Source organism: Rhipicephalus sanguineus, chromosome 1, assembly GCF_013339695.2.
Source record: "Rhipicephalus sanguineus isolate Rsan-2018 chromosome 1, BIME_Rsan_1.4, whole genome shotgun sequence".
NCBI classification, from domain to species: Eukaryota; Metazoa; Arthropoda; class Arachnida; order Ixodida; family Ixodidae; genus Rhipicephalus; species Rhipicephalus sanguineus.
In genome coordinates, this window is record NC_051176.1 from 280,663,218 (window position 1) to 280,684,860 (window position 21,643).

The following is a 21,643-nucleotide window of genomic DNA, read 5'->3' on the forward strand; positions in this document are numbered from 1 at the left end:
GATAGATTTTATTGACCAGAAAGAAGGCGAGATTGCATATATAGCCCGCTGCTCTGCACTTGGTTAAGGGAGATGCAGAGAAACGTGAGAAGAGGAAGAAAGATGACAGGCGGCGATGCAGCGCCGGATAGTGCACCATTACACGGCGGGGCCTAATGGGCGATACGTGGGCGAGTCGAATCAAACTCTATACGCGTAGCTCAGGGGCGTAGCCAAGGGGGGGTTGGGGGGGTTCAAACCCCCTCCCCCCGAAATTTTTCAGTTTTGCTTGCGTATATATACACGCACACATACAAACGCACGCACGAACATACATAAAGTATGGTTGAACCCCCCCCCCCCCGAAAAAAATTTCTGGCTACGCCCCTGGCGTAGCTCGAGTGAATAAGCGCACACTTACACGCTGCGCAATGGCCACGTTCCTCACTCAAGATCACTTCAGCAAGTCCCCCTAGCATAGAAACATGGACTTCGTGTCTAAAACGACTCTTGATTCTCTCCCAGCCATCAAATGGGCGCTTGTGGGAGCATCCTCAATGTGCCTATGGAGCAGCACTGTCCTTGTCCGTATGCGCGATAAGAAAGAAGTATCTTTTAAATCGAAACTTTCTTCGCGAACCCTCCCGCACCGTGTTGCTGGGTCCTGCACTCTTGCCGAATAGATCACACTAAGAAATTACAGCGGGAAACCATGTGTCGATGTATGTTTGACACAGTTAATGTGCAGCATTTAAAAATGCTCATTAGGGATACACGTGTTTGACACGAATGAGGACAAATCCCACTGCACTCCAAAACTCGTCGTTCGTGAAATGTTGCTGAAAGTACTTAGCTGCCCCGACGTTCGATTGAACTGCGGCTCGACGACGCTCCTGTCAGCGTTGTGAAAACGCACCTATAGCGTGTCAACGCGCTAGCCTGCACAAAGAAAAACCTTCAGGAAACCAACAGCATTGCGGAAAACGCACGAATCGTCTGAACGCACTTGCTTGCGCGCAGTACTTTCTGAAACGTGTTCTATGCCACCTTCTGAGACATGCGCCTGCGGCGTATGAATGGTTACGGCAATAAAGAAAAACACGTAAGAATGTTCAAGGGAAATAATCACGTGTGTGCACTTATCAGTTTTAATACGCCAAATACTTAAAAAATGAAAACCCGCGTCGCGGTGGTCTAGTGGTTATAGCGCTCGACTGCTGACCAGAAGGTCGCGGTATCGAATCCCGGCCGCGGTGGCCGCATTTTCAGTGGAGGCGAAAATGCTTGAGGCCCGTTTACTTAGATTTAGGTGCACGTTAAAGAACCCCAGGTGATCGAAATTTCCTGTGTCCTCCACTACGGCGTCACTCATAATCATATCGTGGTTTTGGGACGTCAAATCCCAACAGGTATTATTATTAGACTCAGAAATGAAATTAGCGTCATCGCAGTAGATGGAAAAATAGATGGAAAGATAAATTGATTGTCACATGCTTCATAACGTGCAGTGTAAGAAAAAAAGGGGTGCCAGCGAGGGTCTCGATGCGATGAAAATAAAAAGTTACAGGACGAGTTCGTCGCCGAGATTCGATCAAAGTTTGTCATCGTACGTTGGCACTGCAGTGCGTGTGTACAAGCTCCAGCACTTCGTGTATTTTGATTCAACGCATTTTCTGTGTTGAAAAAAAAAAACATGCTATCTAAGCTTTACCAGGGTGGCTGAAAGGCGCATTCGTCGTGGAAATCTGCAGTGTGCTAATTGCACAGTGTTGTGCCATTTTGCCGGTCTCGCTCACAGAACCTTCGCATACGCCGATTGCCACAGTTAGTGGGATCTACATAATTTTATTTTATTAGTATTATAGGCATTGCTCTAATAAGTTCTCAGCTGCTTGTATACATTTCCTTTCAAATGTGCTAATCTTACCCTCATCTATACGACACAGAGCGCACGGTATCCTTTAGATCTCAACATGAGAAAAAATGGTCATTAAGCGTCCTGTGATAAGTCGGGCGTGGTCGAAACGTAATCCTTGCAGCACATATCTGTATGTGCTGTCTTTCATGTATGTCGCGGTACTTCGCCACCAAATATTTTTCTTCGTTCTTGTTGAAAGAGATGTGTACTATCTACGCTATAGTTCTCCGGTGGTAAACTGCGCCGACGCGAGGCAATAAAAAATCGCTCATGAGGTGTCATAATAGGCAACGCTGAAATATATGCCAGCAAAAAGGCCGTCTTTGAGAACGACAGTTTTTCCGGGTCCTTTATATGAATCCTCGCATGTGAAAGAGCGGAAGGCGTGTGATGTCGTTTGCTGCGGTCTTCGTTCTCATTACGAGTCTCGTCGGCGACCAAATGAGCTGCAGCGATACAAAGCGGTGTTTATGAGTCTGGATGCGAGGCTCGTAGTCCAAGATTCATTTACTAAGATCCGAGACACGAGAAACGCCGTGACGGCACTTCTTGTCGTAGTCAAAAAAAGAAAAAAGAAAAAAAAAAGAGAGAAAACGAGCACGGAATAAAAAGGTGACAATATTCCTCTTCTTTTCCTATACTGTTCTTTTACTCGCGTCTGTATTTGCTAGTTTCCCGTTTGTTCTTGCAGCACTTCCGTTATGACCTGAATCTGCTGCCGACTGCTTGCAGGGCACGGAAGAACTGATGGGATTGTCAAGCCGGTCTTGCCACTCTTTAGCTCGACAATTGATAGCATTAAAAAAAATCATGTTTATCGATTGATATTCGAATGGCCTCGCTTTCTTTAATTTCAGCCGTAAGGCGTAATCTGCGCTATATTATACGTAATTAATATATAACTGACACAGTTTTCTGACATCGAACATCGAGGTGTCTACCTAAGGAGGTGTACACTACAGCAGCAGAGGAAAAGCGATTGATTGATTGATTGATTGATTGATTGATTGATTGATTGATTGATTGATTGATTGATTGATTGATTGATTGATTGATTGATTGATTGATTGATTGATTGATTGATTGATTGAAATCGGGTGGGTGGATGTACGGGTTTAGCTTACGGTGTGGTGCGGAATCACTCAACTGGATACGAAAAAAAATCGATCGCAGACGCTCTGTTCTCTTTTATTAGGTGCCAAAAAGAACGAGAGGTGAGTTCCCGACAGCGGTTCACTCCTCGCGGTCAGAGCCCTTCCTCCTCTTCGTTCGGCGGGGATGGTGCTGGGTGCGGCCGCCACTTTCGGACGGCCGTCGGCGGGTGGACCGAACCCGTTTTCTGGCTCAGTGTGTCAGTAGGCGAGAGAGCGGCAGCCTGACCCTCGGCGTCTGCTCACTCGCCAGTGGCTGCGCGGCCATGAGCAGCGGCAGGCGCATCCGGCCCGAGCGGTCCGCGGGCGCCCAGCGGCGCAACGTGCAGAAGCTCACCTGGCGAGACTCGCACTGGCTCCAGGGCTTCTCCGACGTCGACGATCAGCGTGGTGGCCCGTCGGCCAGCCTGAGCGACATGGGCGGAGGCGCGGCGCTACGCCGCGTGCTGTTGCTCTGCGAGCGGCAGCAGCACCGCGAGGCTGCCGCGCTGCTCTCGCGCCTCGCGCCGGCCGCCTTCCGCGCGCTGGTGGCTGAACTGCCGGTCGAGGTGCTGCTCGAGCAGCTGCCCGCGTCTCTGCCGCCCCTCGAGGCCCTGTACGCGCGCGCCGCCTTCCTGGAGGAACCCGCGACCGCGCTGCAGGCGCTCAAGCCCGACGCCCTCGTGCTCCAGATGGTGCGCCTCTTCGCGCAGCAGCACGACGCCGACCGCGACGGAGCCTCGCCGTGGCTCGGACCACCCCAGATGATCACCTCTTGCAAGAAGCTTCTCAAGGTGCGTCCTGCACCGCCGTGCATGCTGTCGCCGAGGGGCTCAGCACCAACCCGCGCTTTCTCTGGCGCTGGGCCCCCCGCGCTACGCCCACACAGTATACAGTATGCTAGTGTGGACGTACTAAGTGTCCGGTGTCTCAGGGGCCAGGTTATTTACACCTCGTGTGCGAGTGATCAGGATGCGGGATGCGATGCAGAATAGATGTGGGACGTGTTTTTGTGCTAATCTTTATTGACGTTAATCAGCATTCGACGCAAGCGTTATGTACTGTCATAATTCACGCAGTAGCGCAAAGAATCGCATGGACGGTGAAAGAGTACGTAAGACGGGACACTGCGCTGTGTCCCATCTTGAGATTTCGCCGTCCGTGTGATTCTTTGCGCTGCTGCCTGAATTATGTACTCTGTCCTTTTGTGTGTTCCGTCGTTGACGGCACTGCGGCTTGTGCCACAGCAGGTTTAAAACATTGTACTTAAACACTTGATAAACTTATCAGAGAATATGTCGAACACTTATCCCGTGTACGTCAGCTGCTAAAGCGTCTGTAAGTGGGACTGTAAGTGTCTGTAATTCTGGTAAGTGCCAGGAAACTTTCACATTTTGCTGAGAGTCTAACGGATTTCGGTAATGCACTTAGCCAATAACATGGCGTATCGGTGATCCTATACTTAACATTCTTCCTCAATTATTGAGTGCCAAGCTTTCCGCATCATCCGATCAAGCTAAAGCGTCACATCAAATGTCACTACACGAAGTTCGACTGGGTATTGTTCATTTTTACATTCCGAGCGTGGTGTGATTGCGCTACGACCCTCGAGATTTGTTGAATACAAAGGTCCGAAGTAAAGGCAGGAGCGCTTCCGAAGAGTTTTCTGTGGTGCCTTGTACTTAAAGCACTTTACTACCTTTTTTTTATCTTAAAGGAGGACAGGTCACGTTTTAAAACCGTTACATTTGCGTGCAAAGTTAAGGTTATATGCAGTGAAACGTGCATGAGCGAGTGAGCAATTCCTTGGCCCTAAGTATTTTTCCGTTTCAATCAGTGCATTCACCTAAACTTCAAGATATAGCAAACAAAGACCGTAAGTTTGTATAGTTTAGGATTCGACTTTTCAAATTTTTTTTTAGCTGCGCCAAACATCGCAAACTAGACGTTTACGAACCACGCTGACATTATTATTGTCATTAGAGTGCCAAGACTGGCAGCCTCTAGATAAACAGTAATTTGCGCAGTGTAATGCACAATTACCAAGTTACGTTAAATAACTGTTTAATTCTTAATCTAAGCTGGCTTAAGCAAATGAGCAGCTTGGAGCGCTTATAGCCAGTCTTCGAAATGATCTAGCTGAGGGGGAGAAATCCATAATCAAAACGTTTTCTTGGGCCAGTTGGTTCATGACTTCAGTAGGAAAATTGTAGCGCAAAACAACACATGGACCGACAAAGCGCCAGTCCCGTGTTCTTTGTCGGTCCTTGTGTTGTTTTGTGCTACAATTTTCCTACAGAAATCTATAGTGAAGTTCTCGTACGGGCGACGCAAACAGATAATTCACATTCGAAGAAAGCGTAACTTTCGCGGAAAGAACTCCCCTATAACGTCACTATTGCCGCCTTGGAACCTTGCCGTGACAACTCTCCTGAGGTGGTGCACTGCGGCTTACTTCAGCGTGAGCGGTCTTGGTGCCGGTATAGCGCACTAAATCTGCATCGTCATTCCGTCATGTGTTTCACCTGCGCCGCACCATGTTTACCGTGGCGGTTGTTCGAAAGCATTGAACTTGCCGTCGCCAAAAAGAACAGAAAAAAAAACACAAAAAACGGTGCTTTGCGGGGCTGCGTTAATGGCAACGTGACGAAAGGCTGACTGATAAGGTTGACTTTATAGGCGCCCTTTTTTCGCGTTAATTTCGTTTTCCGAGAGCCTTTTTTTTTTACATGATGTAAGGAGATGTTGGCGCTCAAATAAGGCGCCGGTTACTCCTTAGCTCTTAGACGTGTCGAATATAGAGCATATAGGGTCCAAAGTTTCCGAACATAACGAATCCGCAACACGTACAATATACGACTTGAAAAATGTGAAACATTCGCCTTACCAGAAAAGAAATTCGTAGGCTTTTCGCCTATTTCTTGTACAGGGTCGACCACATCTAAGCTGAACACCTCATTAGTATTCAAGACCTCATTGAAGCTGTTGTTTAATACATAATTCGGAAAATCATTACGGTGTTTGTCGACACCATGATTAGACGTTCTATAACGGGCATTGCACTCGTGAAGTATAAGAAACGTTCTAGTTTTATCGGTTTGAATACTAATGAGGTGTTCAGCTTAGATGTGGTCGACCCTGTACACCATCCTAGTTTCTTCTTTTTAACACACTGGCGTATACATCAGTAAGCCACACAACGGTAAGATTACGTAAAAGATGTTTGTGAGGACAGTACCAGTGCTCGTATAAGTAAAGGATCTTTCGATCTATGGCACTCACGTCACAGCCCGGAGTTATTTGCCATCATGATGAACCCCACCCGGGCAGTGAACGTGCGGATGCGTTTCTGCGATCGCTCTAGCCATGGTGGTGTGCGCTGTGGTTCTGTAGTTCTCGAACCTCAGTAGAACGACGGAGAGACAGGAGTCGGTGAACACAAATCTCTTCCGCCTACCAAAGGTCGTGCACAATCAGCGCGACAGCACGAAGACGCTAAGCGCGAAGCGGCTCACTTTGTGGCTGACACGTATCAAGCGCACCGATCTCCGACCGGGCCGATATCCGAGCGTGCGGCTTTCACTTCGTATCACGCGAGCTCGAAAACATTTTTTTAATGATTAAAATGCTGGGACTCGACGAAAGAAGGGCACAAATCGCATTCGTAGGCAGGCCATCTGAGCAGCATTGGGACGATACGAATACCGATTCGGCGCCGACGCTTCTGCTGGGATACAGCGCGCGTCATAAATGCCCTGCGCGCTACGATCGCGTGAAAAGACTGCGCCTGCAGAAAGCCGCGGTTCATGGAGCGGCAGTCACGGAGTTTAAATTGTCACCGGGAGTGGCGACTCAGTGGCAGACCAGCCTTCCAAAGTCGCACGAAAAAAAAAAAAAGAGCCTGGTTTTTAGCTTTCGCAAGGGACTTCAACGCTTTCATCTCCTGCGGGGTCACGAACACCTAGAGTACGCGGTAGTTGAAAATGTCCCGTGCGCCACTTGAGGTAGAGCATTCACGTTGGACGTGTCGGCGCCCGGTCGCAGCATGCATACGGGTCCACACCGTAACGCATATGCACATGCTATTCGCATCGAGAGCGCACTGATATTACTTAGCGTAATATGCCGTTTTGAGCGGGCGACATTGCGCCCAGAGAGTCACGAAAACTCCACAAACACTTCAAGCTAATCAATATGTGAGTGGCACTGTACAGAACGAAGCAAAACAAAGCAACAGCTGTTTCACCATTGTGGCCATCGCTTCGACGGAGGCACGTCGTGAGGTCACGTGCGAGCCTTGTATGGGCGCTGTGTGAAGGCTCTAGTCGAAACTAACGAGATGACGTAGTTGTATAATGACAAGTGCTTCTGTTTGTGTGATGGTCATTTCGGCATTGTATTGTGCGCCGTGCCTACATCGTCTTGGTTCTGGCTGCAAAAGCCGTTTCTTTGCACTCTATAAACGACGTGATAGGCTGTTTCTATAGTCGGTGAAATCAGGCATTACACACAATTGAACAATTTCATAGCAGTGTGCAGGTCACGGGATGATACAACAGTAATAGAAGCAGGGATTCTGGACTATTTGTGAGCAAATTACATTAACTTTGCGCAAAAAAAAACAAAAAAAACGTACCCGCTCTGGTATACGTTTGCCAAAGTGAACGGGTGATAGTTCCCGTGATGAGCCCTATCGCAGTTTACTGCTATATCGTCGTGCTCCAATCAGCTGGCCGCTTATCTACCAATATCAACGACTGAAAGTCAGGCTAGTTGGTGGACATAAAAGCTCGGCTTCCAGACACAGACAAAAGTGTAGCGTCAATGTTTCGATCCTTATTTGAGGCTCCCCATTACTTGCTTCCTTCACTTTTACTCATTATTCTTTGTCGAACACGTGCTAATCAGTCATCTTCACTCATGGACACTATATATGACACACCTGCTGTCGTCAACTTTTGTGTAAACGCGTTAGATATGCAACTCAGTGTCGCATACTTCGCCCGTTCATACAGAAAGCTGATAAAATAAAGGCGTGATTAGACTATTAGCATATTGATTGGGCTTACGAAGCAACGTCGTGGTTATCTTATGTAGCGATCGGTCATGCGCCGCGCTAAGGTCGTCCCCACCTCCCCCTTTTTTTCGCAGCGCAACTTTTCAATTTCTTTCAATCCGTAACAACGCACTAAAGCATGTAAGAAATGCCTGCAATAACAACGCCACTCTGCGTCTATCACAGCAGCTAGCTCCACGCATCACTGGAGCCGTTTTTCCGTACGAATGACGTCACATGCCGCGTAGCGCATGCGCTCATGTTACCCGTTGCGCTTGCATGCGCTCCTGTGTTGACCGCCTGTTATTCCTGTCGTCCTGGAGGTCGGCAGCCAAAGAATCCGCGACGTGACACCGCCGGCACGCGTGATTTTCGGGCTGCACGGGGACGCCAGCTGAGAGGTCGCCCTTCGTTCGACAAAAACCGGGCACGCTCGCCGCACGAACATCTCGCGTGACTCGCGCGACGTTTACAACGTCAGAGGGACCACGGTCGCCGCACGTGTTCTTGTGCGTGCAACTCGCCCTCGGCATTAGGTGGCGTGGCAATACGACCCTTTTGCATCTAATTATACCTTGTAAGCAAACTAACCGGCAGTGGCGGTTTTAAAGAAGGCTTATTGTGCGATGCAGACCTATACGAGCGTTCGTGAAACACGGCTCCTCCACGTTAACGAACGCTGCGCGGAAAAGCCTCCTTCCGGCGGGTTTCTTCACTCTTCGGGCGAGAGTACGCGTGACCGAGACCGATACAACAGAATTGGTAGGCGTTGATATTCAATAAGTAACTATATGGTGGTATATAAAAAGCGGAACCAAACCTGATTGTCACTAACTCATCACATTCAAGCTGCTTGCGGTGAAGAGCTCAGAAACTTAACGGCACAATGTGCGCTGCGCGTAAAGTATGTTGAGTGTTACTTATGGTGACTGTAGTACGTAGTGAAAGGTGTGGACGGTTAACAAACGGGACTCACTCAATACGCAGTAAGTGGAGCGTGCGCAAAGCGGTCACGTGATTTCGGAAGTCACCAGAAGTACGAAGGCGATGGTCAGAAGTGCAGTGTTAATTAAAGCAATAACAAAGTTTGTGAAATACCACATGCAGTCAAAGAAAGAAAGAATAGAACAGAATTTTAAGCACCATCATCGTCGTCAGCCTATCTTATGTCCACTGAAGGAAGAAGGCCTCTCCGCAATGATCGCCAACTCACTCTGCCCTGCGCGAGAAGATTCCATTTTATGCCTGCAGATTTCTTAATTTCGTCGCTTCACCTAATCCTTTGCCATCCGCAGATGCGCTTTCCATTCTTGGTACCCATTTCGACGCCCTAATTGACACCGGTATCTGACCTTCTCGTTACGTGCTCTGCCCAGGTCCGTTTTTTTTCTCTTATTATCTACTGGGACATCACTACCCCTGTTTGTTCTCTGATCCACTCTGCTGTCTTTCTGCCTGTTAGAAGTAAGCATAAGTTTTCATTTATTGCGTGATTACAGCCACACCACCCTGGAAGGGGCAGCCCCTCAGGATGTATCTCGCGATTTGAGAAGAAACCGCCGTGGCAGCTTATACAGCAGGCAGTGCGTTGCACTGCTCAACTAGTAGGCGCGAGATCCATTCAGGGCCAAGGCGGCCGCATATCGACGGGGACAAAGTGCAAGAACATCGATGCTCCTATATTATTGCGATGATAGCAATTATATGGACAACCTCGGCGGATTTTTGCCGTCGCCGTCCTGGATATATATATATATATATATATATATATATATATATATATATATATATATATATATATATATATATATATATATATAAAGGCAAAAATAAAGAAGAAAAACATTCTGAAGTACCCGACCGGGGATTCGAAACAGCGACCACTCGCTCCCCAGAGCGCTGCATCAGACAACTCAACCACATGCCACGTATGCGCCGGCGAAATAACGGCGAGCTATTTATATTCACCAGGGGAGCTTGAGCATGTTTTCTATCACGCAAAGCTCCTATATTTTCTTTCAATTTGAAAACTGCCCTTGAGACACGCACGACAAAGTGGCTCCTTTATGTACCCACTCGTGATGTGGAACGAAAAAAAAAAAAGAAAGAACACCGGGCACACCTTGCGTCAGACGCCCCCGTGTGGCAGGAGGGGCAGAGGGGTCACTTCGCGCGCCACAGTTTAAAAGAAAAAGAAATATCTAAGGGCGTCTGATTCTCCATTCTCGACACGCAGTCTTGGTCAATCCCCCAGAGTGGGTATGTGCCATAATTCTGAGGAAAGAAACAAACAAAGATTGTTGACACTTGCAGAGCGTTGCTCAAGCACAAAGATGTAACGACTGTGACGGTTGTTAGTTCAGGCTTGTCCTGTGTACCTGTGCGTTCATTTCGGGCGTCCTTCTTTGTGCTTCTGCGGCGCGCCACAAGTATCCAGCTGCTTGTCGTTCTCCGAGTGATATTCCAATTTCTTGCTGTCGCATTCATTGCTTCGCCCTTGCGGTGAAACTGTGACTTTTTTTAGATCCACATTAAATAACTCCAGGCGATCAAATATTAATCCGCAGTCCATCACTACGGAGTGTCTCATAAACACAGCGTGGCTTTGGCACGTATAAAGCAGAAGAATTTAATTGTACATCTGGGAAGACCACCGTCAGTCTAATACATCACACGGCACTCTATGAATAAGCATATTTCTCTCGAGCAAAATTGTTCGCGCGAGTCTTCTCGCGTGAAAAACAAACTCGGTGGTACTAGATCGCGTATGCGCTAGAAGCTGCTCTAGCCAATTCAAACACACTTGCTGACAATGTCCGGTGCGCCGTGACGACATGGCATCCACGTTCTATGTTCCTGTTCGGTTCATCGTTCGTCAGAGCCGCCCGCACATGTCCTCCTAAGCGCGCTGAACACTGCAGGAAAGGCTATCTTCCGCGCGCAGCTCTGTAACACGAACTGTTAGCGCGTGACTCGTGTGTTCCTTTATATATAACCGCCAGCCTGGCACGACTACTGATCAAATGAGTTCAGAGTTTTCTCTTTAGCTGGTGTTATCAATACCGGCACGCACTTAAAGGCCACTATAAGATCCGGCAGTCAGATGTTGCGTCGTTTATGTCAGACGTTGAAGGTACCGTGAAAGGATGGCGCACGATAAGGCAAGAAAAAGAAAGGTCCACGACGGCTGCGTGCGTGACTTGCGCCCCGTCGAGCTACACTGGGGCCTCGAGGTGCAGCTCGTGGCGGCGACTCGAATCTCAACGCAGCTTAACGTTGCGCCGGCGTGCGCAGCCCTACGCGAAAGTTGCACGCTTGTACGTTCTGCGTGAGAGGCGAAGCTCTGTGTCTCTCGACGTCAGTGTCGTTTTCTCGGCTACGACTCGAATGTCAGTGTCGCGAACTTGCTTTCTTTTGTCTCCTTCGTGACGCCGTTTCAGCATTACTTAAAGTGTAAATCGGGCGTACCGTTGAGAATGACATTCACGGTTACTTTTTACCAGAAACAATGTAGGTGAAGAAAAAGAAGCGACGCCGGCTGAGGTTCTCCAAAAGCGCTCGGTGGAGTTTTAGGCCACGCGTTTCAAGCTAGCCCTCGTCAAATTTTTTATACGCCTTGCTCAATTTATTCAAATGTGCGCCGGTGACCATCGCTGCCGATGCTCACCGTATATATATATATATATATATATATATATATATATATATATATATATATATATATATATATATATATATATATATATATATATATATATATATATATATATATATATGACTCACAATTCATGCTACACGTGCTCTTATATCAAGATACGCAATTTCAGCGAGCGGACGTTCGCGTAATATTTTCTGCACCTCGCAACCTCGGGGAACTTCGTCACATCGTCGGCGAAAGTGGTTTTCCGATCTAAGGAAAAAAAAGCGTGACGTTAGATTTGCACATTGTTTGTGCTGTGTGTTTCCGTTCTCATGCGGCAAGTATTCTGTTGGTCAAACGAGATTACGCGAGCACAGCTACAATGTAAAAAACAAACTATCAGTGGAGGTGTTCTGGCTTCTCACTGGCTTGGTTCCATTCCAAATCTGAGCAGGTACATGGTCATTGGCGTGATCGAAATCAGCTCACACGTAAAATAAGCGGGGCTGAAGCAATATCATAACTGGGACACATGTGTGTAAGATCGCTGTATATGTTTGTCCGGATAGGGGATGACGTATTATGGTTTAGGAGCAGGTGCAAGGTGAGTTGTGTCATTCAATGTGTGCGAATGAACCAAATAGAAGGTCACGGAAAAATTCGGCAGACCCCACGCGTTGTGGAAATCGGTTTCATGCGAAGCAGTCAGCGAGTACTTCTATGCTGTATTTTATGTCCTTGAGCCAACCGTTACGAGGTGGACAGACGTGTTTTTGTAAGTGTAGTAGCTCTGTGCACCTCATGGGCTTAGCAGGCAAGTCGACAACACTGGCGTTTAAAGGGTAACTTATGGTGCGACGTAACGTCAGCCTTCACGTTAGAGTGCATACGTCAGTATATTATCGAAACTAAGTGCACTTTACGGTGCAATCTATGTGAATATCATACGTAACTTTCGTTAACGTATTCCTCCGGGGTCGAGCAATGTTTCACTATAGCTTGCTGAATCATACGAAGACAATTGTAATGTTTATTAGACTGATATAAAAGCGGAGCCAACACTGGAACCACAGACGTTAATCTCATATGACGTCTGTATCGTAGGAGTACACATGTAGTGTTTATTGCTTTTTCTGTAAAATTTGATAGTCAGCACCACAACCACAATTGACGTTGCACCGGCATTACGCCTGCGTAGGCTGTTTTTCCAAACCAGTTTATAGACCTGGCCTGGCTCTGCTGTAGAATACCTGATTGCCACGCAGAATGCTTGGGTTGGATTCCTGCTGGGATCCTAATTTTTATTCTTTACATTCGTCGGGTCAGCGCTGCCGATGTCGGTTTTTCTGAACGCTCTCTTATTTCAATTACCAATGTCTGTTCTCGGCGTTCCTGGGTGGGTAGATATAAACTGTAAATCACCTGTGGTGCATACCCGTACACAGCGGCCCGTGGTAAACGGGTATGTGCCACGCGTGTCTGGAGGAAAGGGTTTGACGACGTAAGCGACAGGATTTTCACGTTATTCATGTCATCACCCGGCAGTCATATTCGTCAAATCCTCTTACCCTTCCATGCCACTTTTGGTCTACGCCAGTTAAGGGGGCGATCACGAGACCCAGACGTAGGCGGCAGATATATCTATACGTAGATAGAAACGCTCAAACGGCCAAATGTTCGCTAAGAAATGCTTCGCATTTAATAAACAGCTGGAATTTTAGCGCCCTCTTGTATCTTCGTGTGTGTCGTGTTTCTTTTTTGTTTTGTTTTTGCTCTTTTTCCTTATGTCTCGCTCAAATTCATTCTGCGACATGCATAAATATTCAGGTTCGCTAGCGGAAAGATAGCATATTTACATATTTGGTACTTCCGCTAAATTTCACGTTCGACACCTGGTGTTCGTGGAATTGATATCTCCCCCCTCCCTCCTCCGCTTCATTTCGCTGTTTCACTAAGTCCAAGGCTGGTCTTATTAGGCAGTAGGTTGTGCCAACTAAAATAATTAACATTTTGAGGTACAGAAAAAACAGCTTTTCTTTCCTTCGCGATATTCATAATGAAAGAAAACGAGGCCGCTGCAGCATACGTTGAGCTGAAGGAGCTTGAGCTCGGCGGCAGGACGGGCACGCTGACACAAGTGGCACTCGCGAAAGCGTGCGCTCGCTCACGCCGGTCATTATACTCCCCGTGAATGTACGGCCTCGTTTGTATTGCGCGGCGATGATGGTTGAGTGGTGCTCTGGTGCTCGTGTGTATCACCGTTTCTCCTGGGGACTCATGATGCCGTACGCCGTGACTTCCGCGCTCGGGAGGCACCGACGACGAAGCACGCGCGGCCACCTGCGGCTGCGGGGTCGAGGCGCGGTTGTCTTCCGCGATCCGTTGCACCTTTCGGCTCCAGTTGGCACAGCGACGCCACGGGCGACTGTTTGCCATGCAGCGCGCGCTGCCACTCGCGTCGAAGGTCGCGGCCGCGGTGCTTCGCCCGATGACCCCGCCTCGAGACGTCCGAGAAGTGTCGGTCCAAGCGACACACTTCGTATGCAGTTGGCGACGAGCACGCAGTGGCTGTACTGTTTGGTGTCTCGCGGTATTTTCTGAAGTGGCTCTCCTTTTTTTTCGTTCTTTCTTTTTCTCGATCCTTGCGGGTTGGTTAGGAGCTGTTCTGGTCGACAAAGGCGATTAATTTTCATTCGGAGAGGAAAATTTTCTTATTCGCGAAAGAGTAGCGGTCGGGGTCGGAAAATCGACTGGAATACGCTGCTTTATATTCAGCCGCTGTCGGTACAGAATACTCTCGAAATGTAGAGGAAACACACTATAACAAAATTGCGAATAAAAAGCCGTGTCGACAATAGCGTCTGTAGTTCACCAACATGACAAGTTCCCTCTGTTCTTTCTCTTTTTTTTTAAGCTTCTGTTGTGGTTGAATCGGCGAGCAAGTAACTAACTCTTAATTGTACACGAGTGTTATTGGCTCGTCGTAGAAAATGCTGAATTAGTGGCATTCACCCGTAGGAGACCCGCAAATGCTGATTTTTGCAGCCATGAATAAGATGTCTGGACGAGGGCCCCGCACGTTGTCCGTCATGTTGCCGTGCCGTAGCGTCGCTCCGAAAGTAGTTCGCTCGAGTGTCGTGCATCAACTACAGTGGATGCGACGGCCGTGTCCGGTAATCAGGCACATTTTATACACGTACGAAACAGCCGCAGTCAGGCATTAGTCCCCCTAAGCCATCTTCATGCCTTGTATGCGGCGTCCAGTTTTCGAAGTGGACGCAAAGACGGAACGGGCAAAATGGAGACGTTATGTTTCCTCGGAGTCTCCTTAGTGGGTTACGCATACTATATACATGTATATATAGAGAGCCGCTCTATACACAGTGGTGTCTCGGTAGCGGCGCCCTCGTAATTAGAGCAGCGACGGCAATGAGCGGTGAGTGATCGCCTGCTGTATGCGGGTCTGCGCGGCCGATCATTAATCGGCGCGCTTCGAAGTGGCCCCATTCACGGCGCAACGCGCTGCATCTGCGCCTCGGGGCTCCGTTCTGTGCGGGAGATGCGAGTGTCAGTTGCATACACGCGCTGCAGCGCCATATAGCCACGCGCTCGGTGCAGGAAAAAAAGAGAAGCGCCTGGACGCGCCTCTGTGCGCCCGATATCGATATCGAGGTGTTGCCGGGCGGAAAATAAAAGGAAGGGGAAAACAAAAGGGGGCTGCCTGCAACAGTCTCGCGCGCTTCCTCGATTCCGGCGCGGGGCCCCGGCGGCGGATTTCCTCGTTCCCCTTTGTTTCGAGCTCGCGCCTCACTGCGGTGCGAGCGTGTCCAAATTTAGTCACGTGCGTCGCGCATATACATATCGCATGAACCGCATCCAGGTACATACACTCATGACGCTTCGCGTCATTACGCGAGGGCGGCGCCGCATAGAGCCGCTATGGGTGTCCTGCCCAAGTCGTCGCGTAATTAGGCGCCGCGATTTGAATGCCGAGAAGGGAGCGTCCACCGCGGCGTGCTCCCGCGATTGCCAGTCTCGGCGCTTGCGAGCCGAACGGACAAACAGTGGCGCTGAGAAACTCGATGAGCGGCGCGGCTGGCCGATAGTTCACGGTCTAGTTAACCGTTGCTTGCGAAACGTTAAGGGCGCGGAAGGGTGGTGCTATACTTAAGGCCGCGACTCGACTGGCACTGTGAACGCAGCAATGCGCGCGACCGTCAGGCGTGTCTATAATCGCTTGTCTGTATATCGCTGACGGGCATCGCGTGCAAACTCTGTAGCCACCGAATCATATCACTGACATCAGCGGGAATTTCCGCCACCGGCGCGAGCGGATGCTTGCTCCATATAGCGCCCCAAGAGAAAGACGGGTGGGGTATGCCGGTAGATGAGGATGTGAATATACGGTCCGATTTTTCGTTCGCGTCCTCGAATGAAATTGCATTCACGTCAGAATGCATGTCCCTGTAGTAAGGATAATGTTGAAGAAATTGTTTTCGTAATGTCGTCTTCAACACACACACACACACACACACACACACACACACACACACACACACACACACACACACACACACACACACACACACACACACACACACACACACACACACACACACACACACACACACACACACACTTTCACACACATATGTATGTATGTATGTATGTATGTATGTATGTATGTATGTATGTATGTATGTGCTAGTCACGCTCCGCCACGCAAATCCATTCAATAACGCTGTTTTTTAACGGCTTTCCAATACCGCCTTAAGCTGAATATGCGACCAAACTGCCAAGCATTTATTTAAGCGCGCAGCTTCGAAATACTTCTTGAAGTGACAGGTGAGTTGGTTGTTATTCTGGCAAATATAATTGTAATAGTAAGATCTGGGGTTTTACGCGTGCCAAAACCAGAGCACGCATCTGCAACGCAGCGAGCGCGCGGAGCGTCGGCGTCGCGAGGCGAGAGAGGGGGGGGGGGGGCTTAACCGATCGGCGCTCGCCCGTTGCCGATCCATCTCGCCCGTTGCCGATCGGGCGAGGTGACTACATACTACTACTACAGAGGAGGGAACGACCCACACCCTAAGGAGCTTCGCCCCTAAAACTTATAGGACACTTGAACTTCGCCTTCAAGAGCGAACGCGATAGCGTATTCGGGCCCCGTGTGCATCGCCTTCTCAATTGCTAGCCTAGCTTCGGTTCTCGGTGCATGCCTCAGCCGTGCCGCAAGGAAACGAACGTCTGCGCGCGTAACATTGGCCATTTCAAACTATACTAGAATGCCTACTGCAAGTACAGTTGCGCAGTGCCCCCCTATACCCCATAATTTTTCCTTTGCAAGTCAGCGAAGAGACCACTACGCGTCCGTAAGGCAACACACGAACCTACGCAGCTGCTCACTTTGTTGATGTTTTTGCTGCTGCTGATGATTAAATATGTCCGAGCGCTTTGTAACGGGTGGGCCTTCAAAACACCCACTCGTTGCGCTATTCACATGTTTTGACGCCTGGCGCGATTGTGCGCTTCTCCCACGCAATATTACATGATTTAAGAAGAGTGCTCCAACTACATGGCATTCATATAGTGTTTTCTTCCGAAGCAGTTTCAAGCGATGTCGTGGCTCTAGGGCAAAACACCTCCTTGCCACGCAGAAGGCCTGCGTTCGATTCTCACTCGAACCGAAGATTTTTATTATTTATTTTATTTACAACTTTCTCGATTTTTCGATCACGGACAACGCTGATTTTTCGCTGACAACCAACGACGCCGACACCGATACCGGAATGTCTGCAAAACGAGGTCTTTAACGCTATCACGTTAAAACAAATGGCGACATTTTGAATACATGCTCATAAAATATCGACCTTGTAATCCAAATAGCACACTGTATATATGAGCAGCGAGTAATGGGAAGTATAATAATAACATTAATAATAATAATAATAATAATAATAATAATAATAATAATAATAATAATAATAATAATAATAATAATAATAATAATAATAATAATAATAATAATAATAATAATAATAATAATAATAATAATAATAATAATAATAATAATAATAATGAAAGATCGCGACTCAAAAATTAAAAAAAAATAAACGCTCAGTTATGCACTTTGGGAGAAACAATTTTCGGGATTCATTAGAGCCAGAAAACACCTAATTAACGAAAAACCCTGTTAATCAATTATTTCGCTTGCGTCAGCTCTAGTTTGAGCAAATTTGTCCTGTCGTTTTGTCTCCTATCGTCGTCTTCATAGCGAGTAAAAAAAAAAAAAACTCAGACGCTAACGCTAGAAGAAAACATAAGCACAGCCTTTCTACGAAAAGAAAGGCCTTAATCTCAATCTTGCGCATCAGTGTTTTTTCGAAATTTGTATGTGAACTCCAGCCAAGAATCGTGCGTTAGCTTCATTAAAAGCGACTCGCACGTGGAGATAAAAAAAACCTTTACTCGGCGCCAGATAGACGCGTAGACAAACAATAACGATAGCGTGTACTCCGAAAGGGGTGTGAAGTCATTCATGCGCATGCCTTTACGCGCTTGCGGCTCATGTGAGTGGTGAATGAGCTGACGGAGAAAGCACGCGCCGGCTTGTAACCTGATCGCCCACCGGTTCACGCGGTACGCGATGCATGACTCTTATCACAGCATTCTGCAGGCCAAACGCTTCCTGTGAAAGCAGAAACGATTGTTTTGATTTAAGTACTCCAGGCGATAAAGGAAGCAAGCACCACGGACAACAGAGCCAAATGTAAAGTGTAAAGGTCGCCGACGCCTTCTCGGTTTTTCTTAATGAATCGCAGTTTGCGATACATACATACATACATACATACATACATACATACATACATACATACATACATACATACATACATACATACATACATACATACATACATACATACATACATACATACATACATACCACTCGCTTATACAGCACAAAACTCCCGCAGTAATACTTGCAATGTGAATCTCTAACATGCGGATAATGCTTGGATAATGCTATCGTTACGAAAGATAGGAAGACAGTCATGGCTTGTTCGCGCGGCCAGGAACTGGACGATTTTGAAACGGGAAAAGACACACACAGGGTGAAGCGCGTAATGTCAGCAATAGAATGGAGGATGACGCGCTTCACCCTGTGTGTGTGTCTTTTTCCGTTTCAAAATCGTCCAGTTCCCGCCAGCGCGAACAAGCCATGTATTCGAACCAACTAGCCCCCATAGCAGCTTTAGAGACAGTCAACCACAATAAAACAAAGTTTAATATAATAGCTTAATGTACGCGTCTACTTCATATCAGGACAAAGATAGGTGGCTTGCAGAAGCTGCATACCAGAGGAGCGTATCACGGTGGTTCTGGAGTACCAAGCTGAAACAGAGACACCTTATGTGCTACTTGGAGCATGTCGCCTCATTTGCACAAAAAATTACAAGAGGACTGTGCAGATGGCAAGTTTGTTTAGCTTAACCACTGTTAATGCACACGAAAGAAGTTGGAACGCGGCTGGAAATCAGCGTTTTGTATACAGCACTTTATTCGTTTACATGTTCCTCGCTGATTAAAATCCGTGCGAGTGATAACGTGAATTGCGCAGCGGATTTTGACCGGAAGTTTCTGCATACGCAAACGCTCCTTCAATGAAGTGCAACCAAATCATTCTGCTATATATTTTGGCCATAGTCTATTTATATTCGTAGTTGTTAAATGTGCGCGGTAATGCCTCCGTCATATTTCGCAACGATATCGAGTCTCGTAGAAAGCACGGGTTTCAACTTAAAAAAAAAAAGGAGAGTTAGACGTGACGACATGCCGTCAATTTTTAGCGAGGAATGTCAGCAATAGAACGACGGCTGGAACGCGCGTGTTCGGACAACGTTGATTCTACGTTTTTTTCCCAGGGTCGGGGAGCACACAAGAACGGAAAATGTGTGCGCATTCGCTTGTACGTAAGTGGGAAGTGAAGTTACTTAGTTCACTTGCCCGCAAGCGTACGAGTGACAAGGTGGGTTACGTCGACATTATTGTCAGCTCCCTTTTCACGCTTCCCTATGTATCGCCAATTTTCTCGCGTACCGCGTTGCTCAAGAGAGAGAGAGAAGTGGTCTAGCGCTGAGTAATCATACAGACCCAAAAACAGCACATGCATGACAATTACGCGCTCATATATGGGGCTAGTCAAAAAGTCGCAGCTTTCGCAAGAAGCGCCTTTGCGGTCGCGTGGGGTGATCATGATGTCACAACAGGCGGTGTTAGTCTGGCAGAGCTCGTTGTCGATTGCGCCACCTGGGCGTCCCTTTCAACGTCACGTGTTTCACCACTTATGACTTAATCCATGGCTGTCGCGAAAAGGTCAGATAAATGCGCTGTGCTTCCGTGTGCGTTATCCACCGGACTTCTGGGAATACTATCTGTTCAAACGCGCTCGTGATTGAGCCCTCTTTTTCTCACGTTGTTCAGACGCCCCCTGCTTTAAGGACAGAAGCGCTTGCATGGCCAGGTCAAGTGCCTCCACTTGATTGCACTCCATGCACGATGGAGTAGTTTCACCCTTTACTACGAGCTTCCGTGCAGGCCGATCCTGTTCTTGCTCTCTAAGGGAGCGGATAAGGCGCTAGCAGCATACTTCTTCAAGTCCGAGAAGGTCCATGAAGTTAACTCATCTCCAAGCTCGCGCTAACTACATGATGTCATATGTTACTGCTGTTTATAGATATACAGCGGCGTCCGTCGCGGTGGTACAGTGGTTACGGTGCTCCGCTGTTGACCCGCAGGTCGCGGGTTCGATCCCGACTGCGGCGGTCGCATTTCGATGGAGGCGAAATGCTAGGGGTCCGTGTGCTGTGCGATGTCAGTGCACGTTAAAAAAAACAACCGGATATTTCCGGAGCCTTCCACTACGACGTGTCTCATGATCATTTTGTTACGGTATGAGCCGGGTTCCGTAGTAATATTTTGGTTTTGACGCGTAAAACCCCAGACATACATGCACATATACAGCGGCTGCTGTCCGGCTGTACGCTGGAGTGATATTTTTTTCTTTTTCTTTTTGCCCAAGCGGCTGTTGTTAAGTGCTTACTGGTGGGCGCAATCAAACGTTAGTAAGCGCTGTCGGATGTGTGATACATGCCCGCTAATCAGCGATAACTGGACTCTTGTTTGCATATAGTCGTCATGCCCTTTATCCCTGAACCAGGTCAGACTGACTGTCGCGCCATGCGTAAGAAAATCGCAGCGAGTGGTCCACTTCGGTACGTTGGCGTTCGCTGTCGAGCTCACTCTTACTTGGTGCGAAACAAGGGGTGCATGCGCGTTATACCGGAGACAAAGGCCTGCGTCGCGCAGGCTGGTGATTCATCTAAGCGAGCAGTAATCACTGCGACCTCCAGCTCTCGGCTCATCTATAGTCGCTGACAAACAAACGTGACTGATAAGATCGGGCTTGGGAATTCCTGTGGCGATTGTTCTAAAGCGCGTGCCATCAGTAAGCCCACCTGGCTGTGATAAATGCTTTGCGAACGTCTTGCGTGACTCTGAAAGGGTCTTATCCAATTCGACCGAAGAGCGCGAGCCAGCGCGTTCTCACATTTTAGCTGCAGACGAGACAGTATTCGCGTGTCGGTGTTCGGCTGTGAATTGTGATGTTGTACACGCGCGACATAGCGTGTACAACATCAGTTGTCGTCTATCTAAGCATACACGCATTATGACGCGTTCTCAAACGGTGCCGCACATGACGCGCTCAAGCTAGGTGTCTGGTTGCTTCTCGCGTGACTTCTGCGACAACTTCAAGACTCTTCCGGGCACATTCCAGTTCTCCTCGGAGGCGGCTACTTCGGTGCCTTCGTTATGTTATACTATAGTGAGGGTCCTGCATGTTCAGTACATTCGACCACCTG

At 48.1% G+C, this 21,643-nt stretch overlaps 1 protein-coding gene across 1 annotated transcript in view; it reads left to right on the forward strand.

The window, feature by feature from the left end:
• The first annotated feature begins 3,203 nt into the window (after nucleotides 1-3,203).
• The window catches only part of LOC119379108 (uncharacterized), a 63,768-nt gene continuing 45,328 nt past the window's right edge, over nucleotides 3,204-21,643 (forward strand). The window contains exon 1 of the mRNA XM_037648287.2: nucleotides 3,204-3,821. Coding sequence (XP_037504215.1) covers nucleotides 3,315-3,821 — 507 coding nt within the window. The 5' untranslated portion in view covers nucleotides 3,204-3,314. The remainder of the gene's footprint in view (nucleotides 3,822-21,643) is intronic.